Source organism: Phialemonium atrogriseum, assembly GCF_030411735.1.
Source record: "Phialemonium atrogriseum strain 8032-3 unplaced genomic scaffold QBC33scaffold_39, whole genome shotgun sequence".
Lineage (NCBI taxonomy): Eukaryota > Fungi > Ascomycota > Sordariomycetes > Cephalothecales > Cephalothecaceae > Phialemonium > Phialemonium atrogriseum.
The window spans coordinates 107,749-131,708 of NW_026848176.1; the positions used below are offsets into that span (position 1 = coordinate 107,749).

General features: G+C 56.0%; 11 protein-coding genes across 11 annotated transcripts; 4 read left to right on the forward strand and 7 right to left on the reverse strand.

Moving 5' to 3' along the window:
- Positions 1-65: 65 nt before the first annotated feature.
- QBC33DRAFT_481119 (major facilitator superfamily domain, general substrate transporter) lies at positions 66-1,884 on the reverse strand. Its single transcript, XM_060425344.1, has 4 exons — positions 1,649-1,884; positions 1,208-1,597; positions 339-1,150; positions 66-256 (listed from the first exon to the last, which is right to left on the reverse strand). Exons 1-4 carry the CDS (start codon positions 1,820-1,822, stop codon positions 103-105), a joined length of 1,530 nt encoding a protein of 509 aa, XP_060278828.1. The 5' UTR covers positions 1,823-1,884; the 3' UTR covers positions 66-102.
- A 250-nt stretch (positions 1,885-2,134) lies between these two features.
- On the forward strand, positions 2,135-3,319 carry QBC33DRAFT_500793 (uncharacterized protein; the record flags this gene model as incomplete). The annotated part of the gene is made up of 3 exons (XM_060425683.1): positions 2,135-2,284; positions 2,368-2,585; positions 2,655-3,319. Exons 1-3 carry the CDS (start codon positions 2,166-2,168, stop codon positions 3,317-3,319), a joined length of 1,002 nt encoding a protein of 333 aa, XP_060278829.1. The 5' UTR covers positions 2,135-2,165.
- A 992-nt stretch (positions 3,320-4,311) lies between these two features.
- On the reverse strand, positions 4,312-6,209 carry QBC33DRAFT_519372 (general substrate transporter; the record flags this gene model as incomplete). The annotated part of the gene is made up of 4 exons (XM_060426287.1): positions 4,312-4,713; positions 4,788-5,194; positions 5,271-5,717; positions 5,774-6,209. The coding sequence occupies 4 exons, from the start codon at positions 6,207-6,209 to the stop codon at positions 4,312-4,314; spliced, it is 1,692 nt and encodes a 563-aa protein (XP_060278830.1).
- Positions 6,210-8,681: 2,472 nt separating this feature from the next.
- Positions 8,682-10,324, reverse strand: QBC33DRAFT_551590 (uncharacterized protein). Its single transcript, XM_060429194.1, has 2 exons — positions 9,979-10,324; positions 8,682-9,917 (listed from the first exon to the last, which is right to left on the reverse strand). The coding sequence occupies exons 1-2, from the start codon at positions 10,183-10,185 to the stop codon at positions 8,829-8,831; spliced, it is 1,296 nt and encodes a 431-aa protein (XP_060278831.1). The 5' UTR covers positions 10,186-10,324; the 3' UTR covers positions 8,682-8,828.
- A 359-nt stretch (positions 10,325-10,683) lies between these two features.
- Positions 10,684-11,410, forward strand: QBC33DRAFT_563608 (uncharacterized protein; the record flags this gene model as incomplete). Its single annotated transcript, XM_060430299.1, has 3 exons — positions 10,684-10,800; positions 10,867-11,045; positions 11,137-11,410. 3 exons carry the CDS (start codon positions 10,684-10,686, stop codon positions 11,408-11,410), a joined length of 570 nt encoding a protein of 189 aa, XP_060278832.1.
- A 632-nt stretch (positions 11,411-12,042) lies between these two features.
- On the forward strand, positions 12,043-13,401 carry QBC33DRAFT_614214 (uncharacterized protein; the record flags this gene model as incomplete). Its single annotated transcript, XM_060432580.1, has 5 exons — positions 12,043-12,162; positions 12,205-12,379; positions 12,448-12,509; positions 12,577-12,986; positions 13,029-13,401. The coding sequence occupies 5 exons, from the start codon at positions 12,043-12,045 to the stop codon at positions 13,399-13,401; spliced, it is 1,140 nt and encodes a 379-aa protein (XP_060278833.1).
- A 1,240-nt stretch (positions 13,402-14,641) lies between these two features.
- QBC33DRAFT_563610 (uncharacterized protein) lies at positions 14,642-16,353 on the reverse strand (the record flags this gene model as incomplete). The annotated part of the gene is made up of 8 exons (XM_060430300.1): positions 14,642-14,917; positions 15,003-15,050; positions 15,106-15,343; positions 15,421-15,608; positions 15,691-15,777; positions 15,834-15,996; positions 16,067-16,210; positions 16,265-16,353. The coding sequence occupies 8 exons, from the start codon at positions 16,351-16,353 to the stop codon at positions 14,642-14,644; spliced, it is 1,233 nt and encodes a 410-aa protein (XP_060278834.1).
- A 795-nt stretch (positions 16,354-17,148) lies between these two features.
- On the reverse strand, positions 17,149-18,328 carry QBC33DRAFT_600137 (uncharacterized protein; the record flags this gene model as incomplete). Its single annotated transcript, XM_060432070.1, has 2 exons — positions 17,149-17,900; positions 17,962-18,328. 2 exons carry the CDS (start codon positions 18,326-18,328, stop codon positions 17,149-17,151), a joined length of 1,119 nt encoding a protein of 372 aa, XP_060278835.1.
- A 695-nt stretch (positions 18,329-19,023) lies between these two features.
- On the reverse strand, positions 19,024-20,051 carry QBC33DRAFT_551596 (uncharacterized protein). The gene has a single exon (XM_060429195.1). It carries the CDS (start codon positions 19,570-19,572, stop codon positions 19,204-19,206), a length of 369 nt encoding a protein of 122 aa, XP_060278836.1. The 5' UTR covers positions 19,573-20,051; the 3' UTR covers positions 19,024-19,203.
- QBC33DRAFT_600141 (oligosaccharide translocation protein RFT1, variant) lies at positions 19,563-21,782 on the forward strand. Its single transcript, XM_060432071.1, has 2 exons — positions 19,563-21,420; positions 21,496-21,782. The coding sequence occupies exons 1-2, from the start codon at positions 19,742-19,744 to the stop codon at positions 21,566-21,568; spliced, it is 1,752 nt and encodes a 583-aa protein (XP_060278837.1). The 5' UTR covers positions 19,563-19,741; the 3' UTR covers positions 21,569-21,782.
- On the reverse strand, positions 21,631-23,774 carry QBC33DRAFT_460963 (ATP-dependent RNA helicase dbp-3; the record flags this gene model as incomplete). Its single annotated transcript, XM_060425015.1, has 4 exons — positions 21,631-21,784; positions 21,870-21,982; positions 22,044-23,522; positions 23,676-23,774. The coding sequence occupies 4 exons, from the start codon at positions 23,772-23,774 to the stop codon at positions 21,631-21,633; spliced, it is 1,845 nt and encodes a 614-aa protein (XP_060278838.1).
- Between the last annotated feature and the right edge of the window lie 186 nt (positions 23,775-23,960).

Here is a 23,960-nt window from a genome sequence, read left to right on the forward strand (position 1 = left end):
GCCAATACATTTCGGGATATCTCGCCTCCAACCTCCAACCTCGGTATTACTTCCTGTTCTGACAACAAGCACCGCAATGAATTGAACCACCCCTGAACGCAATCAAATGTCCTTGTGAAACTGTGGCTGCCCAAGCATCTTCCTCCACTGCTCTCCCTTGAACATCAAGACAATAATTCCGAGAGATGTGAAAGCAGTGATCAGCGCAAGTGTGATATAAGCCCAGTCGATCCCGATACGGTTCGCGAAAGGTATCCTGGCGGATCTCGGTCAGCAAATGAAGAATGTTTAAGGAAGAGGAAGCCGGCCACAGAAAACAGAAAATGGGATCGACTCACGCATAGAATCCCAGCGGGAACGCGAACGTCTGCCGCCCGAAATTGTAGATACTCCCAATCTCCCCCGACTGCGGCTTGTAGCAGTCGCTGCAGTAGGTGTAGCTCACGGTGGTGACCAGCTGCAGGCCGAAGCTCGCGATCGCCATGCCCATGACGGGGCCCATCCAGTGCGTCTGGCGCTCGAGGCAGACGCCGTAGATGATGATGCCCGCAGGACAGAGCAGCATGCTCCCCAGCGAGGCCGGCAGGCGCGCCTCCGGCTTGCGCTCGCCGCCGTGCCGTTTCGCGTATCTGTACATGACCCAGTCCGAGAAGGGCCCCGAGAGGAGCTCGCCGAGCATGGACCCGATGAGGAGCGGGATGCCGAGCATGAGGCCGATGGCCCCGGTCTGGAAGTGGTAGATCTTGGTGAACATGATGGCGACGGTGACAGCTGGGAGGATGGACGAGAATGCAAACGAGACGATGTAGTAGATGAAGGTGAGGCTGATGGACGGATATTTGAGCATTTGGAACGGTCGGACAACGTCCATGACGTGGACCTTCCTGTCGAGCAATGCGTTCCGGCGGAAGCTGAAGAGCATCTCCATATATGTGCGCTCCTTGTGTCGTGCGAGGCTCTGCTCGGATCGCGAGAACAGCGTCTCGGGCAGCGCAAACACCATGACGATAAACGAAGCCGAGTTGACGAGGGCCGGAAGGTAGTAGCACCACCTGACCCCGGCCTTCTGCGCCAGGTAGCCGCCAATGACCGGGGCGAGATGGGCGCCGTTTGTGAGGAAGACGGTCCAGATGCCCATTTTGGTTCCTCGCTGGGATTTCACGTTAGCTGTGGTAATTGTTGACGCGGGGAAGGAATCATCACCGACCTCGTGCAAGAAAAACATGTCCGTGACAGTCGCCGCGCCAAGAGCCATCGCGGCTCCGACTCCGATGCCGCTAAAGACGCGGCCGACGATCAAGCCTGCCCATGATGTCGCGACGCCCGACCCTACGGTCGCCACAATCCCGATCAGGGTCGATACGAGGTAGATGGGACGTCGTCCGTAGACGTTCGCCAGCGGAGTCCAGACCAGGGGAGCGATGCCCACGGCGATGATCACGGTGGTGGTCTGTAACGGCGCCTTGTCGACGGGGATATCGAAGAGTTTGGCTAGCGGCACTAGAGCCGGGTTGACGACCGCCGAGTTGAAGGGGCCGAGAAAGGCCAGGAACGAGACTTGGAGGAGCACCAGCCATTTGAGCCAAACCGGCCAATTCTGGAGTACCACCGTCAGCTTGTGATCAACCGCAGGTCAGATGGCACTTACCAAGGGGTCATCTTTAAAACCAGTCGGCTGGGGGATCAGGGCGAACCCATGTCGATCCCGATAGACTGCATCTTCCTTATCCGAAGGCACCGTCTCCGAAGCTCCGGTATCCTCGCCACGCGAGATCTCCACGTGGTCGCCGCTCTTCTCTTCTGAGGTCCTTGAAGTCTGCATTTCCGGTACGTGGGAAATATGGAAGAAGAAAAAAGATTTGAGGAAGTCTGGGTGCCCGCGACTGGCTCCTATATCGATCCTGTTTGTCTAGATTGTGTGGGGTACATAAGCGTAGATATGTCTTTCCTGGGGTCGGCTGCCAGCGGATTCGCCCGCGGAATTGTGCCGCGGGTCGATGCCGACGGAGACGCCCCACGGAGCTAATTAGGATGGCGATTTTATTAAGAGAAACAGTTCAGTGCTAGTCTATGCGGGGAAGCTCTGGAGAATATCGTCCAAGCTGTTCCTGTTTTTGTGACTGAATTGGGAAAAAGAAAACGCAAAAAACGGACAAGAAAACATCATGGTTCTACGGCTATCTTTCGCTTGTTGGGACTATGATCGAATGAAGGCCATCGAGGATGGGCGCGTGCGCCCCGAAGGCATAGAGCTGACCTTTTTGAATTACAGGGTGGAAGAAACGTGAGTACAACAACAGGATCACCTGCCCTAAACAATGTCCATGTTATTAAGAGACGTGAGCTCATTCTTGTCAATCAACACAGGTTCTTTCGTCAACTGCGGTTCCAGGAATTCGACCTGTCCGAGCTCTCCTTGTCCTCGTACGTCCTTACACTAAACCAGGAAAACCCGCCTTTCATAGCGATACCTGTCTTCCCATCGAGGTTTTTCCGCCATCAGTCCATGTACATCAATTCCAAAGCTGGCATCTCCAGGCCGCAAGACCTCAGGGGGAAGAAGATTGGAATCCCGGAATATCAAAGTAAGTGATGTTTTCTCACCACCGAGACCCTGTATCCTGGCTAACCATCCATGTTTCCTACCCGATCAGTGACGGCGGCAGTATGGCAACGCGGAATAATGGAAGAAGAGTTCGGCGTCCCCATCAGCAGCGTGCACTTCTTCACCGGCGCAATCGAGCCGTCGGACAGACCCCGCCACAGCAAGGTCGCGCACACGTACCCACCGGGCGTGACCGTCACGGCCATCGAGCAGGGCCAGAACCTGTCGCAGATGCTCGCCGACGGCACCATCGACGCCATCTTCAGCGCCACCAAGCCGTCGTCCTTCGACACGTCGCCCGGCACCGTCGCGCGCCTCTTCCCGGACTTCAAGCGCGTCGAGGCAGAGTACCACGCCCGCACCGGCATCTTCCCCATCATGCACGTCGTCGCGCTGCGGCGCGCCGTCTACGAGGCCAACCCGTGGATCGCAAAGACGCTGACCAAGGCCTTCGCCGAGGCCCTGGACATGGCGTACGAGCCGCTGCGCGAGCGTGCGGCGCTGCGGTACATGCTTCCGTGGCTGGAGGAGCATGTCGAGGAGACCAGGGCGCTGATGGGAGGGGCCGACCGGTGGTGGCAGGATGGGTTCGAGGCGAACAAGCATGTGCTCGAGAAGTTCCTCGAGTACTCGTTCAATCAGGGGCTGGCGAAGCGGAGATTCAAGCCTGAGGAGCTTTTTGCTCCAAGTTCTCTGGAAAGTTATGTTCTGTAATTAGGTTCAACTGTGTCAAGATTCTGGTTAGCTACCTATTGAGTGGGGGATGGTGAAGGATTCTGATTGACCTTGAAATCCTGCTGGGGAAGGCCTGAAGCTGAATCCTACGTATGTGCTGGTGTCGTTTCTTGCCTCATCATCATATTAATTAATGGCTGATTGGTTTGTAAAAATAAACATGAAGATTGGGGTGGAAAAGATGAGATCAAAAAGAAGAGAGGTACGTGTACATGGAGAGGGAGTAGTAAAAACCAGTCAAAAGAAAAGGGGTTGTCCCCGAGCAGCGTCGCTGGCCCTCCGTCAATCCTGTTTAATTGCAATAAATTCTCTCACACCGGACCCCTGACTTCCAGCGTCCCCAATATCCCATGATGTCGTAGAACTTACGGACATTTATGCGACTACGCAAACTCTCGCTGGTCTTTGTACGCGTAGGTAAAGTAGGTACGATGTAGAATCACCTAGACCACTGACTCAACCCTGTTTGTCAATTCTGCCACTAGAAAGCTTTTGGTCCAACCTAGGTATGTCGTCTAGCTAGAGTGATATAAATTATATCCGCTCTCTCAGTCGCCCTTGCGAGCCTCAGATACATCGGCTACCCTCGGCCCCGAAGATAGGCCCAAGGATAGGGGAATGCTGCGGCCTTTGTATTTACGATCGCTCCATGCTATCGGCGACGGAGAGCGACTCGGCTCAAACTACCAAACGCGGCCCTCCGCCGCACTAGGGACTAGAAGAAGGAGAGTAATTAGATGCAGGCTTGCCTCCAAATCTGTCACCAACTGCGGACCTTCTGGTTTACCATGACCTTGGAATTGTTGGCAGTGAGGGAGGCACCTCTTCAGGAAGCATGCACGCGTCTAGAAATATCGGAGTAATACTCTGTGTTCTAAGAGGCGTGGTAGATATATCCACGCCTCCACTAACTTGTATCAAAATGAAGCAACCGTGACGCCGGCAAACCTACCTCCAAGAAAAGGCAAAGTTTAAGCCTCAACTTCACCACTACTCTTCTCCATCATACCTTCGCCATGTTCAGCGTGCCCATTCTGATGGGAAAGCCCGGCGTCAAGCCCATTCTTATCCTTCGCTCCAACCACCCCCGACTCCGCCCCTCCCTGGCCGGCGACGCCCTCCCGCTCGAGGAAAGTGACGCGGGACTGCCACTTGGAGCTCTTGCGCGCGGAGCAGCCCTCGTCGGTGTAGAGCTCGTCGACTTGCTCCAGGCTGAGTCCCTTGGTCTCATAGATGAAGAAGTAGACGAAGGCGATGCAGAAGAAGCAGGCGCCGAACCAGACAAAGAAGATCTTGCTTTGCAGGTTGGCGTAGCCCTTGCCGTAGTTGACGAGGTAGGGGGTGGAGTAGGCGATTGCCCAGTTGAGGAGCCACTAGCGAGGTCAGTTAGCAATGAGGAAATGCACCAACGAGGCCGAGAGGATAAAAAAGATGTGGGTAAACTCACGTTTGTTGCAGTCGTGATCGACAGGGCCTTTGCGCGATGCTTGAGCGGGAAGATCTCGCTGGTCACGACCCAGGCCAGAGGGCCCCAGGTGGAGGCAAAGAAGAAGATGTAGATGCAGACGAAGGCGATCGAGGCCTTCTGGGCCGTGACATTGAAGACCAGAATGGTACCCGCGCTGTCCTGGCCCGTTGTCAGGGTACCCAGCATGGCGACGATGAACTGGCTGATGCACATGCCGATGGCGCCCCAGAAGAGGAGTGGCCGGCGGCCCCATTTGTCGATGGCGTACAGGCCGGGGACGGTGGAGCAGACGTTGATGGACGAGGTGATCATGGTGATGACGAATGGGTTGGAGATGCCCGAGTTCTTGAAGAACTGTGTGCCGTAGTAGAAGATGAAGTTGATTCCTATCGAGGCGTGTGTCAGTTCAGATGGGTTCATGGGGCCGAAGACTTGAAAAGAAGGTCGGGGGCTGCGACTTACCAGTCAACTGCTGAAGGGCCTGAATTCCCATTCCCGTGAGCTGCCTCTTCAGCATGTTGCCGCGGAAGCAGTCCAAGTAACTGGTCTTGCCGATGCTCATCTCGAATTCGTGGTTGGCCTTGACCTCGGCCAGCTCGTCCTGAACGGCCGGGTGGTCTGCGGGGAGGCGCCTGATCCTGCCCAAGGCTGTACTGGCCTTGTCCATTCTACCGCGCATGATGAGATAGCGTGGGGTCTCGGGCAGGATTAGCATGCCGACGATGAGGACAATAGACCATGCGAACTGGATGGCAACGGGAATGCGGTAAGACCCCGTATCTTGCCGAGTGTGGGTCGAGTTGTCGACAACGGCGGCGAGGAGCAAGCCGATGGTGATGGCGAACTGATAAGATCCGACAATGGCTCCTCGGATCCACTTGGGGGCAGTCTCAGATTGATAGAGAGGGACTGGCAGGACACGTTAGCAAAATCAAGAATTATTGGCGGGCGCGATGAAGACTGACTCAAGGCCGAGACGAGACCAACGCCGAAGCCAGCGAAGAAACGACCTGCCAGGAATAGTGGCAGCGACGTGGATGCAACCTGGAGGATGACGCCGAGGTTGAACACCCAACAGGAAGCGATCAATGCCAGCCGACGGCCGATGTGGTCGGCCATCATCGGGGATGACAGAGCGCCGAAGAAGGTGCCGGCAGAAAGGATGGATACGATGGCCGAGGACTGTGAGGGTGAGACATCCAGGTGGCCCGTGGGGTCGCGATAACCGGTCGAAAAGAGTGTCCTCCAGTAGTCCATGGCGAGGATGCCGCTGATGGTGCCGGTGTCATAGCCAAAGAGGACTCCTCCAAAGGCGACAAACGCGCCGATGGCGATGGCTGGCCATGATGCGCCGGCCTCGGTGGGTGCCTTCGTCAACGAGAGCTTCCTAACAACTGTCATGGTGCAGGTGAGAGAGACGCAGGGGTGGGAGTTTGTTGGAATAACTGGAAGAGACGATGAACTCCAAGTCAAGGTTGGTTGGCGGGGAAGCGGGGTGTTTTAATACGATGGCCACGAGTGAGATTGGCAGGGGCGGAAGGCCCGAATGACGGGGTGGCAGCTAGAATGGCCTGTTGGGGGTCGAGACCAAGCTTCGATCAGAAGGTTCGATCCAGCCACGATCCTACCACGAAGCTTCCTGTTTTCATGGGTCGTTCGTGCGTCACTGCCATACATGGGAGACCCTGAGCGTTCGGCTGGGCCCAAGGGCAGAGGGGAAAAAATCTTGGGGTTCAATGCCAAACTTGGAGATGCCTGGACACTGATTGGCCGAACCCAACTCGTTTTGGTATTTTAGTTGAAGGAACGGGAAGGAGCACCGTGACCAAGGCGAGAGAGCTAGTGGGAGCCTCGATTCATACGCAGGAGGCGCTACTAGATACCTAGGTACTTACCTAAGGTCCATATTTTGGAGTGGAAGGTAGGTAGGTATTGGCCACTGACGCAGCTAGGTAGGTGACTTCCATTCCGGGTGGTCCCTTCCTCCTCGGGATTACCGAACAGTACCTAGTCGGGTGCCATTGACCGTTGAAGGGGCACGTTTCGTCCGTCCGTCTAAGGAGTATCGTCGCAGAAACCTTTCCTATTCAATTGTTCTCCATGCTGATTGTCATGACTGGGGCCCTCTCGGTGAATCTCGCGGCGGTTTCGATTGTCACTTCCATGGAGGTTATGGGGCCTGCTCGTGTACCCGTGTACCTTGGTACCTCTACCAGGTACCTTAGGTAGGTAGTGCGCCTCAGTCCGGGTTAGCGTGGTATAGATCCACCCGAAAATAAACAGTGGAATTGCCTGTCAAGCTACTGCGTAGTAAATACCTGAAAACCCAAAACAATGAAAACATAAACCAGGCAGACCAAGAAAGCACTGCAGTCAAGGTCTAGGCCAGGCAGCCACTCTGAGTCCCAACCTTGCCTGTCTGTCAACCTACGTAGGTTCGCTTCAAAACAGCGATTGAGCACAATTCCCAGAAACTCGCGCTCTCGCTAAGCTTTTTCTCTACCGGCACTAGCAGGGATCGGTATCTATCAGTCAGCCCGCCCCCATCGGTTCAGTGGGGCCCCAACACCAGATCCGCAATCGCACCGAATTGAGGCCTTCTCGAAGTTGAGTGGAAATTGACGCATTTATTTTTTGCTCGTGTGAGCATCGTGCCGAGGAGCTGCCGATCCTCCCATGGTCCTCCGCATCTTCCCTATCTTAGCACGTTTGCTACGTGTAGAACTGGCGGGGAGCCCGAGATTGGTGCAGTGCGCCCAAGCCCGAGATCCGTGCAGGGTCCACACACAGACCGGTGATGTCATCGGCAAGGGGAGCAAGCGAGGATGGGACGATACAGGGTATCCCAAATGCGCCACGTCGTCAGGCGAGGGGCTAGGCCCAGGCAAGTTCTAGGCTGTTCCATATTCCCTCTTTCAGGTTCAGCTTCACACGCCCTCCCCGCCTCTTTCCCCGCTCCCTCGCCCGCTCCCTCGCCCGCTCTGGTACAAGACCACCCACTCACTACCTTAATAAGGAATTCGACTGGGGAGATTGGCTCCCTGAATCCACGCCAAGCTCACGTGGGACCTAGGTCCGGAGTGAGGGAAAACAACACACAAAACAAACGGGGGAAGTAGTTGTCCCGGCGCGATGAGATACAGCTACTTAGGACGTTCATACGTGCTCCAAGCACTATGCAAAGTTCCTGGTCCCATCTCTTTGCCAACCTATCTAATATATCACGCATGCCTTCCACAGACTGCACCACGCTACTATGCTAGCCTCATCCAAGCTGGCAACCCTCTTACTGTAGTTGAGGTAGGTGGATTTGCCTAATACAGGCATGGTGGTATAGGCAGCGTCTTCATAGCTGTTGACGATGCTGATCAGGCTTTTGACCAGATTGTCAGGCTGTTCTGGACCTGGAGGCTGGTACCTGGGGCCCTCTGTAGCGGCCAATTTTCAGAGGATAGCATATTGGTCCTCTTGGGGGAACTTCTCTTCAAGCCTGCAGACTACTGGGCTGTCATTCTCCTTGAACTAGGAGACTTTGAAGCCCATGACCTTCATGACCCCTTTGCAAGCAGAGCTCCAGTATCCATTTCGAAGATTCAAGGGGGTATTTCGCCCCAGATCGTAGAAATCTTGAAACAAGGCACGCTGCCCAGTGTAAATATTCGGAAGAGGGAGGTGCGAAGACTGGGAGTTTATCGACCCCGGAGGCATGCATAAACCCTCTCTATCCATTCTTATAAGAGCACAGAAACGAAACTAGGGAGCAGCGAGGTGTGCACAGTGTCACAGTCAAATGAGAGGTTACTCTCAGAGTACTTTATCGAGATCGTGTGCAATATGTTCTTTTTGGCAGTGGCAAGACATTGAGATGGTCTTGTCGGTACGATAACCATCATATGATTATTGCCAGCGTAGACCCTGAAACTCTCGCTACGGCAAATAATAACTAAGCTATATACATGAAGCATTTCTCCCCGACCTGGCATCCTAATTGAACGCCCCAAATCGAGATAACGATTAGGATTACGCAAACGCATGCACACAGACATACGCACTTGCCCACATGGTCGAGCAATCGGTTCCTGCCCCCGTGTTCCACTTGTAGAAGTTATCCAGGGAGATGTTGTTCTTCTTTGCAATATCGGCGCACCCATCGCCCGGATTGACGAAGTAGAACTTGTCACAGTTCGGCGTCATGCCCGGCTGGGTCGGCGTCGGCGTGGCGATGCCGTTGCCTGTCTTGGTGGTTGTGGTTGTGGTCTTAGTGGTGGTGGTGGTTGTGCCCCCGATTATCCCGACGCAGTAGTTGGTGTTGGCCCACAGCGTCTCACAGTTGGACCCGACCCCGGTATTCCACTTGTAAAAGTCGGCCAGGGAGATGCCGTTCTTCGATGCTATGTCGGCGCAGCCTTCGCCGGTCTTCACGAGGTAGAATTTGTTGCAGTTACTCGTCAAACCGGGCTGGGTGGGTGTCGGCGTAGCGATACCGTTGCCGGTAGTGGTAGGCTTTGCGGGTGTGGTGGTTGTTCCGCCGATGATGCCAACACAGTAGTTGGTGTTCGCCCAGAGAGCCTCACAGTTTTTGCCAACCCCGGTATTCCAGGCGTAGAAGTCGTCCAAAGAGATTCCATTCTTGGACGCTATATCAGCGCACCCCTCGCCAGACTTTACGAGGTAGAACTTGTTGCAGCTGCTTATCAATCCGGGCTGGGTGGGTGTCGGCGTGGTGATGCCGTTGCCTGTAGTCGTAGGCGTTGTGGTTGGGGGGGTGGTGGTTCCACCGATGATACCAACGCAGTAGTTGGTGTTTGCCCAGAGGGTCTCGCAGTTGGCTCCAACCCCAGTGTTCCAGGCATAGAAATCCTCCAGGGAGATGCCATTTTTGGACGCTATGTCGGCGCACCCCTCGCCGGTTTTTACTAGGTAGAACTTGTTGCACTTGTCTGTCAACCCCGGTTGAGTGGGTGTTGGCGTGGTGATGCCGTTGCCGGTTGACGTTGGACTAGCACTGGTGGTGGTTGTAGTGGTCGTCTCCGTAGGAACGCCAGAGTTCCGCTCCACGCAGTATGACTGACCCTCTGTGAGCTTGCAAGCCGAGCCGACAGACGGGTTCTGGGAAGGATGTTAAGTACGTTGGTCCACTGCGAGGCTTCTGTGGTCGCGGCACGCTTACATAGACGACTTCGAAGTCATTAACACTAATGCCCCAGTCCGCGGCAATGGCAGAGCAGGTGTCCGAGGACGCTGCCACGGTCCACCACGAACAGTCCGAGACTGTGTCGGAAGCAGCCGTTGTCGGCGGATCCGTAAGATACGCGGCTCCGGGCGAGGCATACAGGCTCAGGCCCACTAGGGCAGCGATCTGCGGAGTGATCTTCATTGTGCAAGTTTTCCTGGGACCCGAGAGCTGGGGCTTGACAGAGGAGCGAGGAAGTGAAAAGTGACATTCTATTTACCAACCCCGTCGACACTCTCCCTTTATGTGGCAAATTGGAGGCACATAGCTGCCTGGATATTCCGTGGAAGACGGGCCTGGCCCGGTCAGCCTAGTCAGCCTAGTCAGCCCGCAATATCGAAAGGAACCGATAGTAGGATTTGGAGTTACACCAGCACAATCCTAATGTGACAAGGAATCGATACCGGGTAAGATTTCAACCGTACTGCGTCTTGAGTTGCGTGCCTCACCGGTGCATCTCGTAGAATCCTTTGATACCACCTACCTAAAGTGATGTCCGTTCCAGGTTGCCGCCCATCGGTACTGCTTCGGTATTATAGGGTTGCAAGGGAATGGCACCTCGGTACGGCACGGTCATCCTTCAGTCCCTCAAGACCCCCACAGTTTAAACGATCACATACCAGGAGACAGGGGCGTAATTGCATGAGCCTCGATACGCGCATCAGCGACACTCGCAATATCGAGGCTGGATTGGACTCCCTGTTTGGGGTCGCCAGGAACCCGAATTTCCAATGCCAGTATGGCAAGTACTCTATCTGGGTGAGCCGACAAGACTACTCCTTTAGAAACAACAATTGGATCTACGAGAACTAATGGGGTCAGCAGCATCTCTGGCCAAACCGGGCCAACGAGGCGGCCTCGAATGGGCAGTTTCTCAACTACTACGGCATATTCGACACCACCAACAGGCTGTACAAGATCTCGCAACTCGGTAACGTCCCAGGGACAAGTAAACCCGCGCGTATCCAGTATTTCGAGAACATGAGTAGAGCCATGGCCAATAAGTGCACTGGAAATATCTATCTCTACTCGCAAACCCCCTACAGCCTGATGCAATACGGCGCTCCCCCCCCTCGCCCCCAACATCTGGCACAGCGTTGAGCTGACGGCCCTGAGAAACCATGTCGTGGAACTTGCGTCGTCACTCGTGGTCATCAATGCCTCTGATCCGAACTTTGGCGCCTGGAGGGTCAACTGCCGAACCCTCCAGGTCCAGGGCCCGGGGCAGGTCGCCCGGAGAGACGAGTGGGAGCCGTATGACATGGCCGCCGACATCAAGTTTGGGCCACACAGGAGAGAAAATCTTTGTCTTGACTCGGGCGTTGGCGAGGAGCCGGATGGGATGGACGGGATGGACTTCTTTGGGTGAATGGTTTGTGTAGTCTTGACGGACAGCCCTTGTAATTACATAACGTGAGAGCGGCGATCAACGAATTTCCTGCAATTAACATCAAGTTTTGTTTCGCGAGATATCATGGCTACCTAGTTACTATCGTAATGCATCATAGGTACCTAGGTACAGAACTGTAGAAACAACCTGGAAGTTTTAGCAGGAGTACTCCGCAGTCTGTGCTTCGTTTCCGTCTGCAAGGTCCCCGTGCAGGATAAGCTTTTGGGCTGACTGACGCCTTACTGGGCATTGCCGTTCCACGCCTCTGCAGATCGACGACTACAACCGGTAAATATGCATGTAAGCGGCAGACATCCTGCCCCTATACGCAGGCATGCGCAGGCAGTATTCAGATCGTTGCATTTTGCAGGGCCACTTTCGATCCTCCCCAGTTCCCCAATCTCCCATCGTCAGCCCTAAACCCGAAACGGTGCCAGGTACCCTGTCTGTGGAGTCCATCGGCCCGCGTGCTGTGAATCGGGGCTATATTAAGACAGTGAATGCCTGGTTCCCACCCTTCTCATAAGCAGCCCAGCTACGGTTCCATATTAGTGTTCCATCCGATCATCCACACAGTTCAATATCCGAAATCCTTCGGAATTCCCTCGACCATGTTTGTTGCCCCGAGGCCCGATGGTGGCGTCCCGGCAGATTTCGACCCCCGTACCCCGCCCGTCGAGGTCCTACCAAGCCTCAAGGAGATCCAAGAGGAGCTCGACCAGGACGACGAGGTGCGTTTTGCCTGAACAGTGGCCAAGTATGCTCTGGGCCAGTTCTCCCTAGAAGAATACTTCGATCGACTAGTCGACCATCTTCGACGCGATGCCATCCGCCATAGCTTCGACAAGGCGAAATCGAAAATCGAGGATCTACTCCGCGTCGACTTAATTGGCGGTGCCATCAAATCCCTCATGCTCAACCGATTATTTCCCCGACTTTCTGACCAAGGTGGGTTACACAGCCGCAAAGTCACAGCGCTTAGCCCAGGTTTTCTAATGCTGGCTGTCACAGTAAAGATGCTGCAAGGATGAAGACCCTCTGCCTCCTGGCATACCACATTAATGATCCGGCGGAACTGGTGCGGAGGGCTGAAGATGCCAGCTCGCCTCTCAAATCCCTGCCGCCAAGGACACTGGATATCCTAGGCAACGGTCGCTTATGCGCGAAGGCATGTCTCCGTGCTGCAGCACCTCATCACGCACCCGGGCCCTCGGAAGTCGACGTTCGACCTCATGTGGACCGGGATCTTGGCCAAGAGACGGGAGCCAAACCAAGCCTTCCAGCACTCCTCGGATGGCCCAGATAATCGACTCCTAGAATGGAAGATGTGGACTGCGCTTCTCAAGTCTGGTTGGGTCCATCATCCCATGGCCGGGAATCCGGGGGGGATCTATTGGGGGCTGCATTGGCTGGTCGATTACTTCCAGCCAGACCCCGAAGCGCGTGCGTCGCCTTTTCTTGAGTACTTCTTGAAGGCCCTCAGCGAGAATGGCATCATACTAGGCGTATCTACGATATCGAGGTTCCTCTCCATCAAGGAGGGCCAGAACTTCGAGTTCCCGCTCGGCATCAAGCCCTGAACGGCAGAGCAGGCGAGGATGGTCCTCTCCCACTTCCCCATCTCTGCCGCCACGGGCGGCGATCTGAAAAAGGGCGACTCGGCCGAGCTATTGCTACCCATCACGCAGTGGGGGAGGGACAACCAGGATAGACTACAAGTCGCGAGGCTGCTTCTCGAGCAAGGGGTCGACCCGGACGGGAAAGTGGATGGGTTCGAGTACGGACTACCGGTCAAGCTCATGGACCCGCAGTTGCACAAAGCCGCCGAGCTGGGGGACATGCCCATGGTCGAGCTGCTGCTGGGGTTTGGCGCGAGGAACGACGTCCTCGGGGGCAGAGACGACACTGCGGTGCAGCGGGCGCGGGCGAGTGGTTACGAGAAGGTCGCGGCGCGGATAGAGCGGCAGTGATGAACTGTGTGAGGACCGGCCGGGCTTCTAACTTCACACAACAGGACGCCACAGATTACGTTTGGCATCGTCTTCGATTCTAGGCTCAACGTCGCCAATTCCGCGGCAAGTCCCCGTCACGCTTCCCCCGATCCATTACTCGCGTCTCGGTAGAAATCCACCACTACCACATCACTACTCATGACAGATATTCTTTGGTTGCTAACAAGCTCAGATCGATTTCGGCGTGGACACGTATTCTCGCCTCTACGCAAACGCGGGGGCCAGCTCGGATGGGGGGCTCTCCGTACTGCTACGGCATGGACGTGGGATATGTGATGTACGCGAGGGTTAGCGCACCGTATGTGCCTCCTTGAACCTTCCCTTCTATATGTGCTCCATCAATCAACCTCTTCGTTCACCTTCCTAGGATTCTGTTTGGATCAACCTCAGCAGGTATTGGCAGCTACATAAGAACGAGGTAGGTGGCTCCGAAGGAACCAAAAGGGGGGATGTCGACGAGACAATGGTCCCTAATGACAGTCTACTGCAGGTCCCGTTGATTCAATCGAATAGCAACTGCAAAGCTGGCGGGGCGTCGAAGAGAGACTTGGGTCTGGATGACATGTTTGCTTCGGGCGCAGCGTACTCACGTTTTGCTATGCCCGAACCTCATCCGCATCATGACATGGAGAGCTGATTTGTTCCCAGTGTGTGGGAATGTGCTGCATGTTCACAGTTACTTATATATAATTTATTTCCGCCCTTGAATGTTGTGTGCTCTTATGTCCTCCATATGCCTTTCAACTTGGAAAAGGGGTAAAGGGGCCGACCAGTGTCACGTGTCACCTAGAACTGCTCCCAATCATCACCCTCGGCATATTCTATCATTGCTTCTCTTGCCTTTGTTTGTGTTGCCTTGTCTCATTGGGCAAAATCTCATGTGTTCTTGCTAAAGCTTCCCTGGCGCTCAATGTCGGCCCGGTGCCAGGAATCGTCAGGCTAGCGTCAGAAGTTGGTTCAGCATTGGTGATTTTTCGCTGACTCGGCGCTGGGGATCTTTGAAGCCGTGTCAGGAGCCAGATACAGCTCCTTCCTGCACTCCTTTTGTGACGTTTCTCCGGGTGGACATTACGAGAAGCAGTGATGCGTCACAGGAGCCCCATTGATTGACCAGGTTATATTGACCTACTTCACAAGATTGGCAACAAGAATACAAAACCTCACCAATTTCCAAAAACAAATAAACAGCCCGAAAAATTTAGACATAGATATAGCAGAACTGCCCGCCGTTCCCGCCGAGCTGGTCATTCAGCTCGGACAGCTTGACGGGCGGCGCGGTCCAGCCGAGGTCGACGACCGAGTCGCCCGGGTTGCCGGCGCGGCGGTTCTTCATGGGGCCCATGGGCATGGCCGCCGTCCCCGGGATGAGGCCCACCCGGTTGTCCGGGTCCTGCATCTGCCAGATCCACCAGATCCGGTCGAGCATGCCGTGGTGGAACCAGAACATGGGGTCGCCGGGGGAGCAGTAGAAGTCCTGGGGGAGAGGGGAGGGGTTAGCTTGTTTGCGGATGTGGGAGGGGAAGGTGGTGGGGGGAGGGAGCGGGTGGGTGGGAACTTACGCCGCCGGGGTCGCCGCCGCCGATGGTGAAGTGCCCTGCGTTGTGGAGCTAGAGCACGGGGAGTTAGCCTCGGGTCGACGGTCTTGTGGGGGATCAAACTTACCCCCCATGGGTGGTTGTCGTTTTGGAGAGGTGGTTGCCCCAAGTAGCGGTTGTAGAAGCTGTCGATGTCGGTGTTGTCGGTGATGGCGGAATAGGTGTAGTTGGCCGTTGCGCCGAGGATCGAATTCCTATTCACATCACGGCGGAGGCAGCGAGGGTTCGACCCGAGGCCATCAGACCTGGGGTTCTTGGGTATGTCTTTGAGGATCGTGGACCTGGGGCCAAGGCTGATAACCATGCTGTTGTGTAGAGTGTCAGCATACATTCTTCACTGTGTGGCAGGTAGTTAGCTGAAGATCGGGAGGAGGAATAGTACTCTTTGAAGGGACCCTCCGTGACACATCCTCCTCCGCCCGCTGATGGGATGATGTTGTACGGCTTCTTGAACGGCTGGGATATTCCTGGATAGTCGCTAGGTCCGCCGTTTCCACCCAAGCTTGAAGAATTGCCGTTGAAGAGAGGCGAGTTGATGGGATCTTGAGCGTATCGATCATAGTTCATGTACTGGCAGAGCGTTAACCGTATTCAACAAAGTCTGTGGTTGCGGGCCAGATAAGTTGGTGTGGGAGAGAGGAGTTCGACTTACAGGCTGGTAGCCGGTATATCCACACTCGTCACGAAGGGCTTTCTCAAAGGCCCAGATGTAATACTTGTGACTCGCAAACAAGTGTGTCTGAACAGGCATCAGCTTTGACAATCTCGCCTAGAAGCACGTGGATCGAGCCTCACCGTGTCATGGAGGATCATGGCTTGCATCATGTGAGTAGCGACAAAATCGTCGTATCGACTGACTGCTCCGGGCACATCGGCCTTCGGGGCCTTGGCTGGCAGCTTCTGCAGGCAAAGAACAGCCTTGATGTACTCCTCCCTCTCTGGGACAGACAGATCGCTCCTGTCTGGGGTATGAGTACGAAGAAAAGAAACGACAGGCGACTTGGGTGTGGGGATCTTGGAGAACATACCACTCCCGTCTCACCGCTGCGTTCTCGAGGGTGCAGGTTTGGTTTGTTTTGGCCACCTTCTTCGCCATCCAGGCCTCGACCTTAGGCATCGTCGCCTCTTCCAGCTGATCGACGATGTCGAGAGGGTAGAGGCCATTGCGGATTCTGCACCATTAGATTCATTCGATTGTCCCCTTTTTTCTGTGGCTTGAGACTCACGGCTGGCCGTTGGATCGAGTCTTCAGAGGACTTGACCAGGCTCCCTCAAGGAGGAGGGCTAGCACCACACCGGAGAATAATCCGTGCATCTTGTCTGGATGGCTTCAGTCCGAGTGACTGGTGGGTGTGTCCGTGTAGGGAAACGATGCCAAGTCTCCCCCAATGGATCATTTCCTGCGAGCGAGGTGGTTTTCAAGACCGAGTTCGCCTCGCTTGCTGCCCAGGAAAATAACACAAAGTGCTACCCCAGCATGTGTGGGTCTCAACTGCCGCTGCAAGTGTAAATAAAGTGAGGAAGCCCATTGGGTCTTGGATTAATTGCCCTACAAGCTGTGGCCCAAAAGCAAATGAGCATCGGCAGAATCATTACTCTGATCTTGGCCGAAAAATTTACAGTTGGAGGGGAGGATTAATGAAGTGATATCTGGTTGAGCCAGTCAGCGAGAAGAGAATTACCCCAGAAGATTGTTCTTGCGGTCTAGTCTGCCATTTCACCCGTAACAACAGCCTCAACTCAAACCCCGCTCGGCATATTTGCAGGCACGGCCTAGGGTTGGCGGCTATCTTGGCGATATTGTCATTTACAGAACCGCCGGCTAAGGGATCTTGATATACGACGCCGATCCGTCTGGCTTCCCGAGAAAACCATGTTTCTTAGCTTACTGTAACCCTCATTTTGTGGGTTCCGGGAAACGGCACCGAAAAACAATTGCCAAGACGGGAATCACGGGCCTTGCCGGGGAGATCCACTTCTATTCAAAATCGGCTCCGGTCCGGTACGGAGTACATACATCTAAATGTTCGCTGGAAGTCGGGCTCGTGCGGTGGGGCCGTGCGCCTCGACCTCTGTCCAATACTAACAGTCCCCGGCTGGTGCAGATGTGCTAGCCACCGACCGTGCCCACATCCCACTTTATCAAGGCCCTTTCGCCATCCGGCCGTCCTCCAACCTCTTCCGAGTTCGTGTTTCGCACCACCGCCGACTCCTGGTCCCTCTTGTCCGTGAAGATGTTCCGAACCGCCTGCTCCAGGACGTTCCCGATGATTGTCTTGTTGCCGCTATCGACCTTCAGCATGTCCTCGATCGCGGCTTTCTCCATCCTGTCCAGCTCCTCGCGCTGCCGCTGGATCTCCTGGAGCAGGCGGGTCGTCTTGTCCTCGAGGAACTTTTTGGAAAGCTCCATGGCATTGATCTTGGCATTGACCTCGGACGTGAGCTTTTGAAGCTGGAGTGCGCGCCGACGGTCCTGGAGGAGCTGTGCAAATTTGACTGCGGACTCGACCAGCTGCCTCAATTCCTCGGCGAATATCGGTGCCCTGTGCACGGCGGTGTGTCTGAGCCGTGCTATTGAGGCGAAGACTCCTTGTATTGACGAGCTTCCCGGGTCCAAGGCGTAAAGTGCGAGCTTGTCGTGGTGTGCATCGAGGATCTTCGTCCATTGGTTCAGTTCCACGGCTGCCGCGCAGTCCCAGCCATTCTCCTTGACCATGGCCGGCAGACAATCCTTGGCAAAGTCGAAGCAGCATTCCTCCAGAACTTGCTGGGCCGTTGTCAAGATGAGGTGCTGTGCCTTAAATGGCACGTGCCATGGGAACAGCGAGGGAAAACCCGGCTTCTGTGCCCGCTGGGTAGCGCCTGACGGGACTGAGAATGTTAATTCGCGTTTTGTATCCCCACGAGTTAGGTTCCTGCTTACCGAGTGTAGTCCCTGGCTCTGCAGGAAGCTCCAGACTATCATCTCCTGCGCCTGTCAGTGTAGTCTTTTCTGACGCCTCGGGGACACCCTTGAAGGCGCTGTGGCTGATTGGAGACGAGGGATGTGACTCGGGAAACTCGAGCTTGCGACGTGATTCCGAGGCGAATACGCCGCCCTCCAGCAGATCCCGCAGGATCTCGAAGAACTTTTCATCACCACCCAGCTTGTTTATCAACGGTTGGAGGGAGCGCTGGTGAGTGGAGACACGCTGCTTGATCTTGGCTAGTTTCCGCACATTCGCAGAATCGCCATGGAATATGCCTTGGCAAGCAAGGTAGACCTGGAGTTTATGATTCTGGGAAGCCATAATTCTTGTCAAGGAGGGAAGTGCTATGTCAAGCCAGTGTGATTGTAGAAAGAAATGTCGTGCATCGAAAACACGCGTGCAGCTTTTGTAGTGTTTGTCGTGATAGACTTCACCTTCCATCCAAGTGCTGGGAAAGCTTCATTCACTTTCTACACCGACCTGTCATCTCTTCACTCTCCATCCGCAGGTGAATAAATTTGCTAGTCTCTAAATCATGTCTATTTGGCAGACAGAGCAGTGTTGCAGACAGTATCAAGCTTAAGGGACTCTTACCATCTGATTTTCACTATCTATACATGTCAAAGGAACAATTGAAGGCTATGGCGTAGTTTGATTTGGGAAATCTGGATCTTGCCCCAACTGCAGCTTATTGTCTCCGGGAGGCCATGGCGGGACATGATACGACTACATATATATGCGTCTCCAGATAGCTGGCTTGACGCCCAGGTCAGACTCCTGCCAGGGGAAAGGCTTCTCTCAGTATATCTTTGTAGTGACGTGTTTCCCATCCCTGACTATCGTGTTTGCAGGGCTCAAATCCACATGACAAAGCCTGACTCACTACTTCTTCTGCCTAGAGCAAACCTGCGCCACGTTAGACTTGAATTGCCAGTGCTGTACAAGTGGTCCGCGCTGGACCTAATTATGTGCGGAAATCCATGATGCTCTGGAATGGCCCGAAATGTGTATTGTGTACTATACTGAGGCAATGTGCGAGGCTGGAGCCTAGAGGGAGCAAGTCAATGAATCCGGCAGACTTCGAAGCTGTCTACGATAACCCACGGGTGCCATCAAAAGAGGCCCAATTTGTGGTCTTGACCTGTGCGGGACTACCTGATTGTAGCAGGCCTTAATGTTGCTACCTGCGCTCTCCGCTACGACAATTGTTGGTGGCCATCAAACTTATACATACCAAACACGTGCGGTACTGGGATAATGGTATACTTCCGCATGAATACCTGGCCTCTAGCTCCGTTAAGGACATGGCAGCCCTGCGATTCATAGAAGGGAAGCCGGAAGACCTGTTCTCTGCCGCCGCCAACGTTCTTTGCATGGTGGATAATCTTTCCTCCCCGGATGTGGAACTTGAGGTGGGGAGGCAGGTAAGGGGACTTTTGAGGAATGCACCTGGGTTTACCTGATGAAGTCGAAAGAGGATCAAGCATCCAATGCAGTATGTGCGTTTGTGGGGCAGGGGCCGCCCGCAGTATAAAATATGGGGCAAGGAGCCAAGCACAGGCCATATTGACCAATCAAATCACGCCTAGCCTCCCACCTGTCTTTTCAACACTTGAAGCTCCAACTCCCAAGGATTTTAAACTTCCCACGCCAAGGCCACTCGACACCAACTGCGCGACCCCAATCTCTCGGCACCATATCCCCGAACCCTCCGAACGCCTCTTCTGATCCTCGATGAGTAGCAGTGACGGCGGCGGCGGCGGCGTAGCTGTCCGCGGCGCGTCACTCCTCATCCTCCTCCAGGTGACCTCCCGCGCCATCACCTTTGTCGCAAACCAGGTTCTCCTACGGTATCTCACAGCCTCCCTGCTCGGCGTGTCGGCTCAGCTGGAGGCCTACCATCTCTCCGTACTCTTCTTCGCGCGCGAGAGCCTCCGCGTCGCCATCCAGCGGCAGCAAGGCGCCGATCCCACCGGCTCCGGCTCCGGCTCCGGCCCCGCGACCCAGGCCCTCGTCAACGCCGCGTACGTGCCCGTCCTCCTCGGCAGCATCGCCGCACCCCTGCTTGGCTGGCTGTACCTGTCCTCCTCCTCCTCATCCTCCTCGGCGACGACCCCGGGTCTAGCGTTGTCGACGTGCATCTTCGCCCTCGCCGCCGTCGCCGAGCTGCTGACCGAGCCGGCCTTCGCGGTCGCGCAGCGCCGGCAGCGGTTTGCTGTGCGGGCCCGCGCTGAGGCTGCCGGCGCGTTTGCCCGCTGCGCCGTCACCCTGGCGGCGGCCGTGGTCGCGTCGCGGCGCGGTCTTGATGTCGGGGTCCTGCCCTTCGCGCTGGGGCAGGCGGGGTACGCGGCCGCGCTGATGGCCGTGTACGGCTGGTACGGTGCCGGGCTGGCTAGGGAGGAGGGGAAAGGGGAGGAGGGGTTCTCGCTGCTGCCGGCGAGGATCGTCGGTGCTGCTGCTTCTGGGGAGGAGCTGAAGAGGCGAGACGGCAGTGGCGGCGGAGGCGGCGACTACGTGTTGTCGTATTTCTACCGTCCGACGCTGCAGCTAGCGTCCAGCATGATGTTGCAGAGCCTTGTCAAGCACGTTCTGACCCAGGGCGACACCTTTCTTGTCAGCGTCCTCTCCACGCCCACGGCACAGGGCGTCTACGCGCTGGCCAACAACTACGGCGGCCTCGTCGCCCGTCTCGTGCTCCAGCCCATCGAGGAGAGCAGCCGGACCTACTTCAGCCGGGTCCTCGCCAGCACCGCCGACAACACCTCCGACGAGACCCGTGTCGTCGTCGTCGTCGCCGCCGCCCCCGAGAGGAAAGCCGTGGTCCGCGCTCGGGCGGATCTGCAGTCGCTCCTCCGGGTCTACCTCCTCCTGTCGCTCGTCGTCACGGCGCTGGGACCGGCCGCAGCGCCGCGCCTGCTGTCGCTCGTGGCGGGATCCCACTGGGTCGGCTCGGGCGCCGGGTCGTGCCTCTCGACCTACGTCTGGTACATCCCGCTCCTAGCGGTCAACGGCGTCAGCGAGGCCTTCGTCGCGTCCGTGGCCACCGAGGCCGAGGTCCACAGGCAGTCGGCGTGGATGACGGCCTTCTCCCTCGTCTTCGCCGGCGCCGGATTCGTCTCCCTGCGCGTCCTGGATCTCGGCGCCGTCGGGCTCGTCTGGGCTAATGGCATCAACATGACGTGCAGGATCGTCTGGTGCGCTGCCTTCATCGCCCGGTACTTTGGCAGGCTCGGGGAACCTTTCGATATCCAAGGGATTCTACCAGGGCCGTGGGGGGTCTTGGCTAGCGTCGTCACATCCCAGGTCATCCGCACAGTCGTCGGGGCTGTCGGTCAAGAGCCAGTAGGCCCCAAGGAGACGCTGGTGAGCCTGGTTAAGATCGCGGGCATCGCAGTCCCATACTTGGGGGTATTGTACGTCTACATCCCCACACTCCCCGAGTTATCTACTTCTTGAGTCTAACAATTTTTTGCTTCCTTTTTCAACAGAGCTCTCTCCGAACGCAAATTCCTCCTCGACAGTTTCCAGACCATCCGAGGCCACCGACGAGCCAAGTCGTGAACAAAGCGCCACGATCTTCTTTCTACCCGTCAATGATGGCGGCTCCGTATGTCATAGCCACCTCAATCAAACGTGATCTTCGTGCCCTTCTTGCTCATGTCGATATCCTTGTAGAAGGCACCATAAGTGTCGTGGGCCTTCTTCCTCACCGTCGTGCCGAACTTGAGCAGCTCATCCGGCACATGCTGGTTTGCGGCCTTGAGGATGTTGATCAATCTAGCAGCGAAGGTGGTGCGTTAGCATGGTCTGGTGGCGGGAAAAGGCGGCTGGGATGGGCAAAAGGAAGAGAGGGGGTTCTCACGATCCGGAGTGGGCCTTGTCGTGCTCGGTAAAGAGCGTGTGGGCATTGCCCAGCTTCCCCGCTCGCCCGGTTCGGCCGATACGGTGGACATAATCCTCGATGGTCAAGGGGAACTGGACAGAAATATTAGCACTGGGAGATGGTTACAGGACTACCAGACAGGGACGGACATACCGTCACATTGATCACAAGTTTGACCTCGGGAATGTCCAGTCCTCGCGCGGCAACGTCAGTGGCAACCAGCACCGTCGTCGTGCCGGCCTTGAATGCCTCGAGACTCCGCGTCCGCTGCTCCTGCTTGAGGTCGCCGTGGATGCTGGCCACGCTGATTCCCTTCCACTGGAGCGACTGCTCGACGCGCACGGCCTCCTTCTTGTACAGGCAGAAGACCAGGACCCTGTCGTTCTTTGCCTTGCCCTGCTGGGCTTCCCGGACGAGCTGGTACACCCTCTGCTCCTTGCTGCGCGGGTCGATAACCTCGACCTTTTGGGTGATGCGGTTGTTGGCCTGCAGCTCGACCACGCCGTCGTCCTCACCGCCATCTCCATCGCCTTTCGGCTTGCCGCCGATGGTGATCTTGACGGGGTTGACCATGAACCCCTCGGCCAAGCCCCTCACGCTGGCCGGCCACGTGGCGGTGAACATCAGCGTCTGCCTCTGCTCGCGCGGCGGGCAGTCGCTGAGGATCATCTTGATGTCCTCCTCGAAGCCCTTGTCCAGCATCCTGTCGGCCTCGTCGAGCACGACGAACTTGGCCTTGGAAAGCGACACGCAGCCCTCGCTCATGAAGTCCTTGAGGCGGCCCGGCGTCGCGACGATGATGTCGGCGCCCTTGTTCCGCCGCAGCAGCGTCCGCTGGTCGTCCTTGCTGGCCCCGCCGTAGATGCACACGGCCGACAGGCCGACCAGGGCCGCCAGCGTCGAGATGGAGGCGTGAGTCTGCATGGCGAGCTCGCGCGTCGGCGAGACGATGACGGCGCGGGCGTGGGTGACCTTGTTGGAACCGTAGGGGCTTGAATCGGTTGACGATGCGAAGAGGGCTTCGACACAGGGAAGGGAAAACGCGAGGGTCTTGCCGGAGCCGGTCTCGGCGACGCCGATGACGTCTCTTCCGGATAGGGCGAATGGCCACGAGGCGGATTGAATCGGGGTCGGAGTGGTGAATGTGGCAAATGGCTTCTTCGAGATCAACGTTGAGCGGGGCAGGAAGTCGAACCGCAGGAGTGGTCGGAAAGTAGCAGCCGAGGACGAAGTGGCCGAAGGGTCTGACACGGATATCTCTGCCTTTGAGAGGAATGCCTGGATCTCCGTCTCTGGGACGGCATCGAGGGCGGCGGCTTGCTTATACGAGCCGGGGGTGTGTTTCTCGGTTGTATTATCCAGGGTGTGATCAGAGCCCTCTGAAGCGACCTTGATCTTCTGTTTCTTCTCCTTCTTGTCCTTCTTTTCCTTCTTCTCCTTCTTCTGCTTGGGCTCGGTGGTCTCGGTGGACTCGGGCTCAGCAGATTCGGGTTCAGCTTGTTCGGGCTCAGCGGATGCGTCGCTGGTCGAGGTCGGGGTCAAGATGGACTCCTTGGGCTGCTTCTTGTACTTTTTCTCCTTCTTTTCCTTCTTCTTTTCCTTCTTCGTCTTCTTCTTCTCCTCCTTGTCCTCCTGATTCTTGTCTTCTGGGACCTTGACTTCCGGGTCCTTGACTTCCTGGTCCTCGTCTTCGTGGTCCTTGCCCTCCGAATCTTTGTCTCTCTTCTCCTTGTTCGCCTTCTTTTCCTTCTTGTTCTTCTCCTTCTTGGTCTTCTTCGTCTTCACATCAGTGGCGGCCTCTGGGGAGTCGGTCTTGGCTTTTTTGGGCTGCCGGGCAGCCTGCTCCTCGCCATCATCCCGGGCGTGCTTTGTTCCTGCAGACATATTGTTGAAGCTTGCAATTGACTCGGAGCCAACTGTCGGATTCGGGGTAGCAACAATGGCGGAGTGCCTGGATTGAACTTTGTGCATCTTTTCGAGGGGCAGCTGGAAATTTTATTTTTTCCCTTGCGCCTCCCGACCCTCTCATTGGTGCTCATGATCCTTGCATGGACCCACGATTATGTGTGG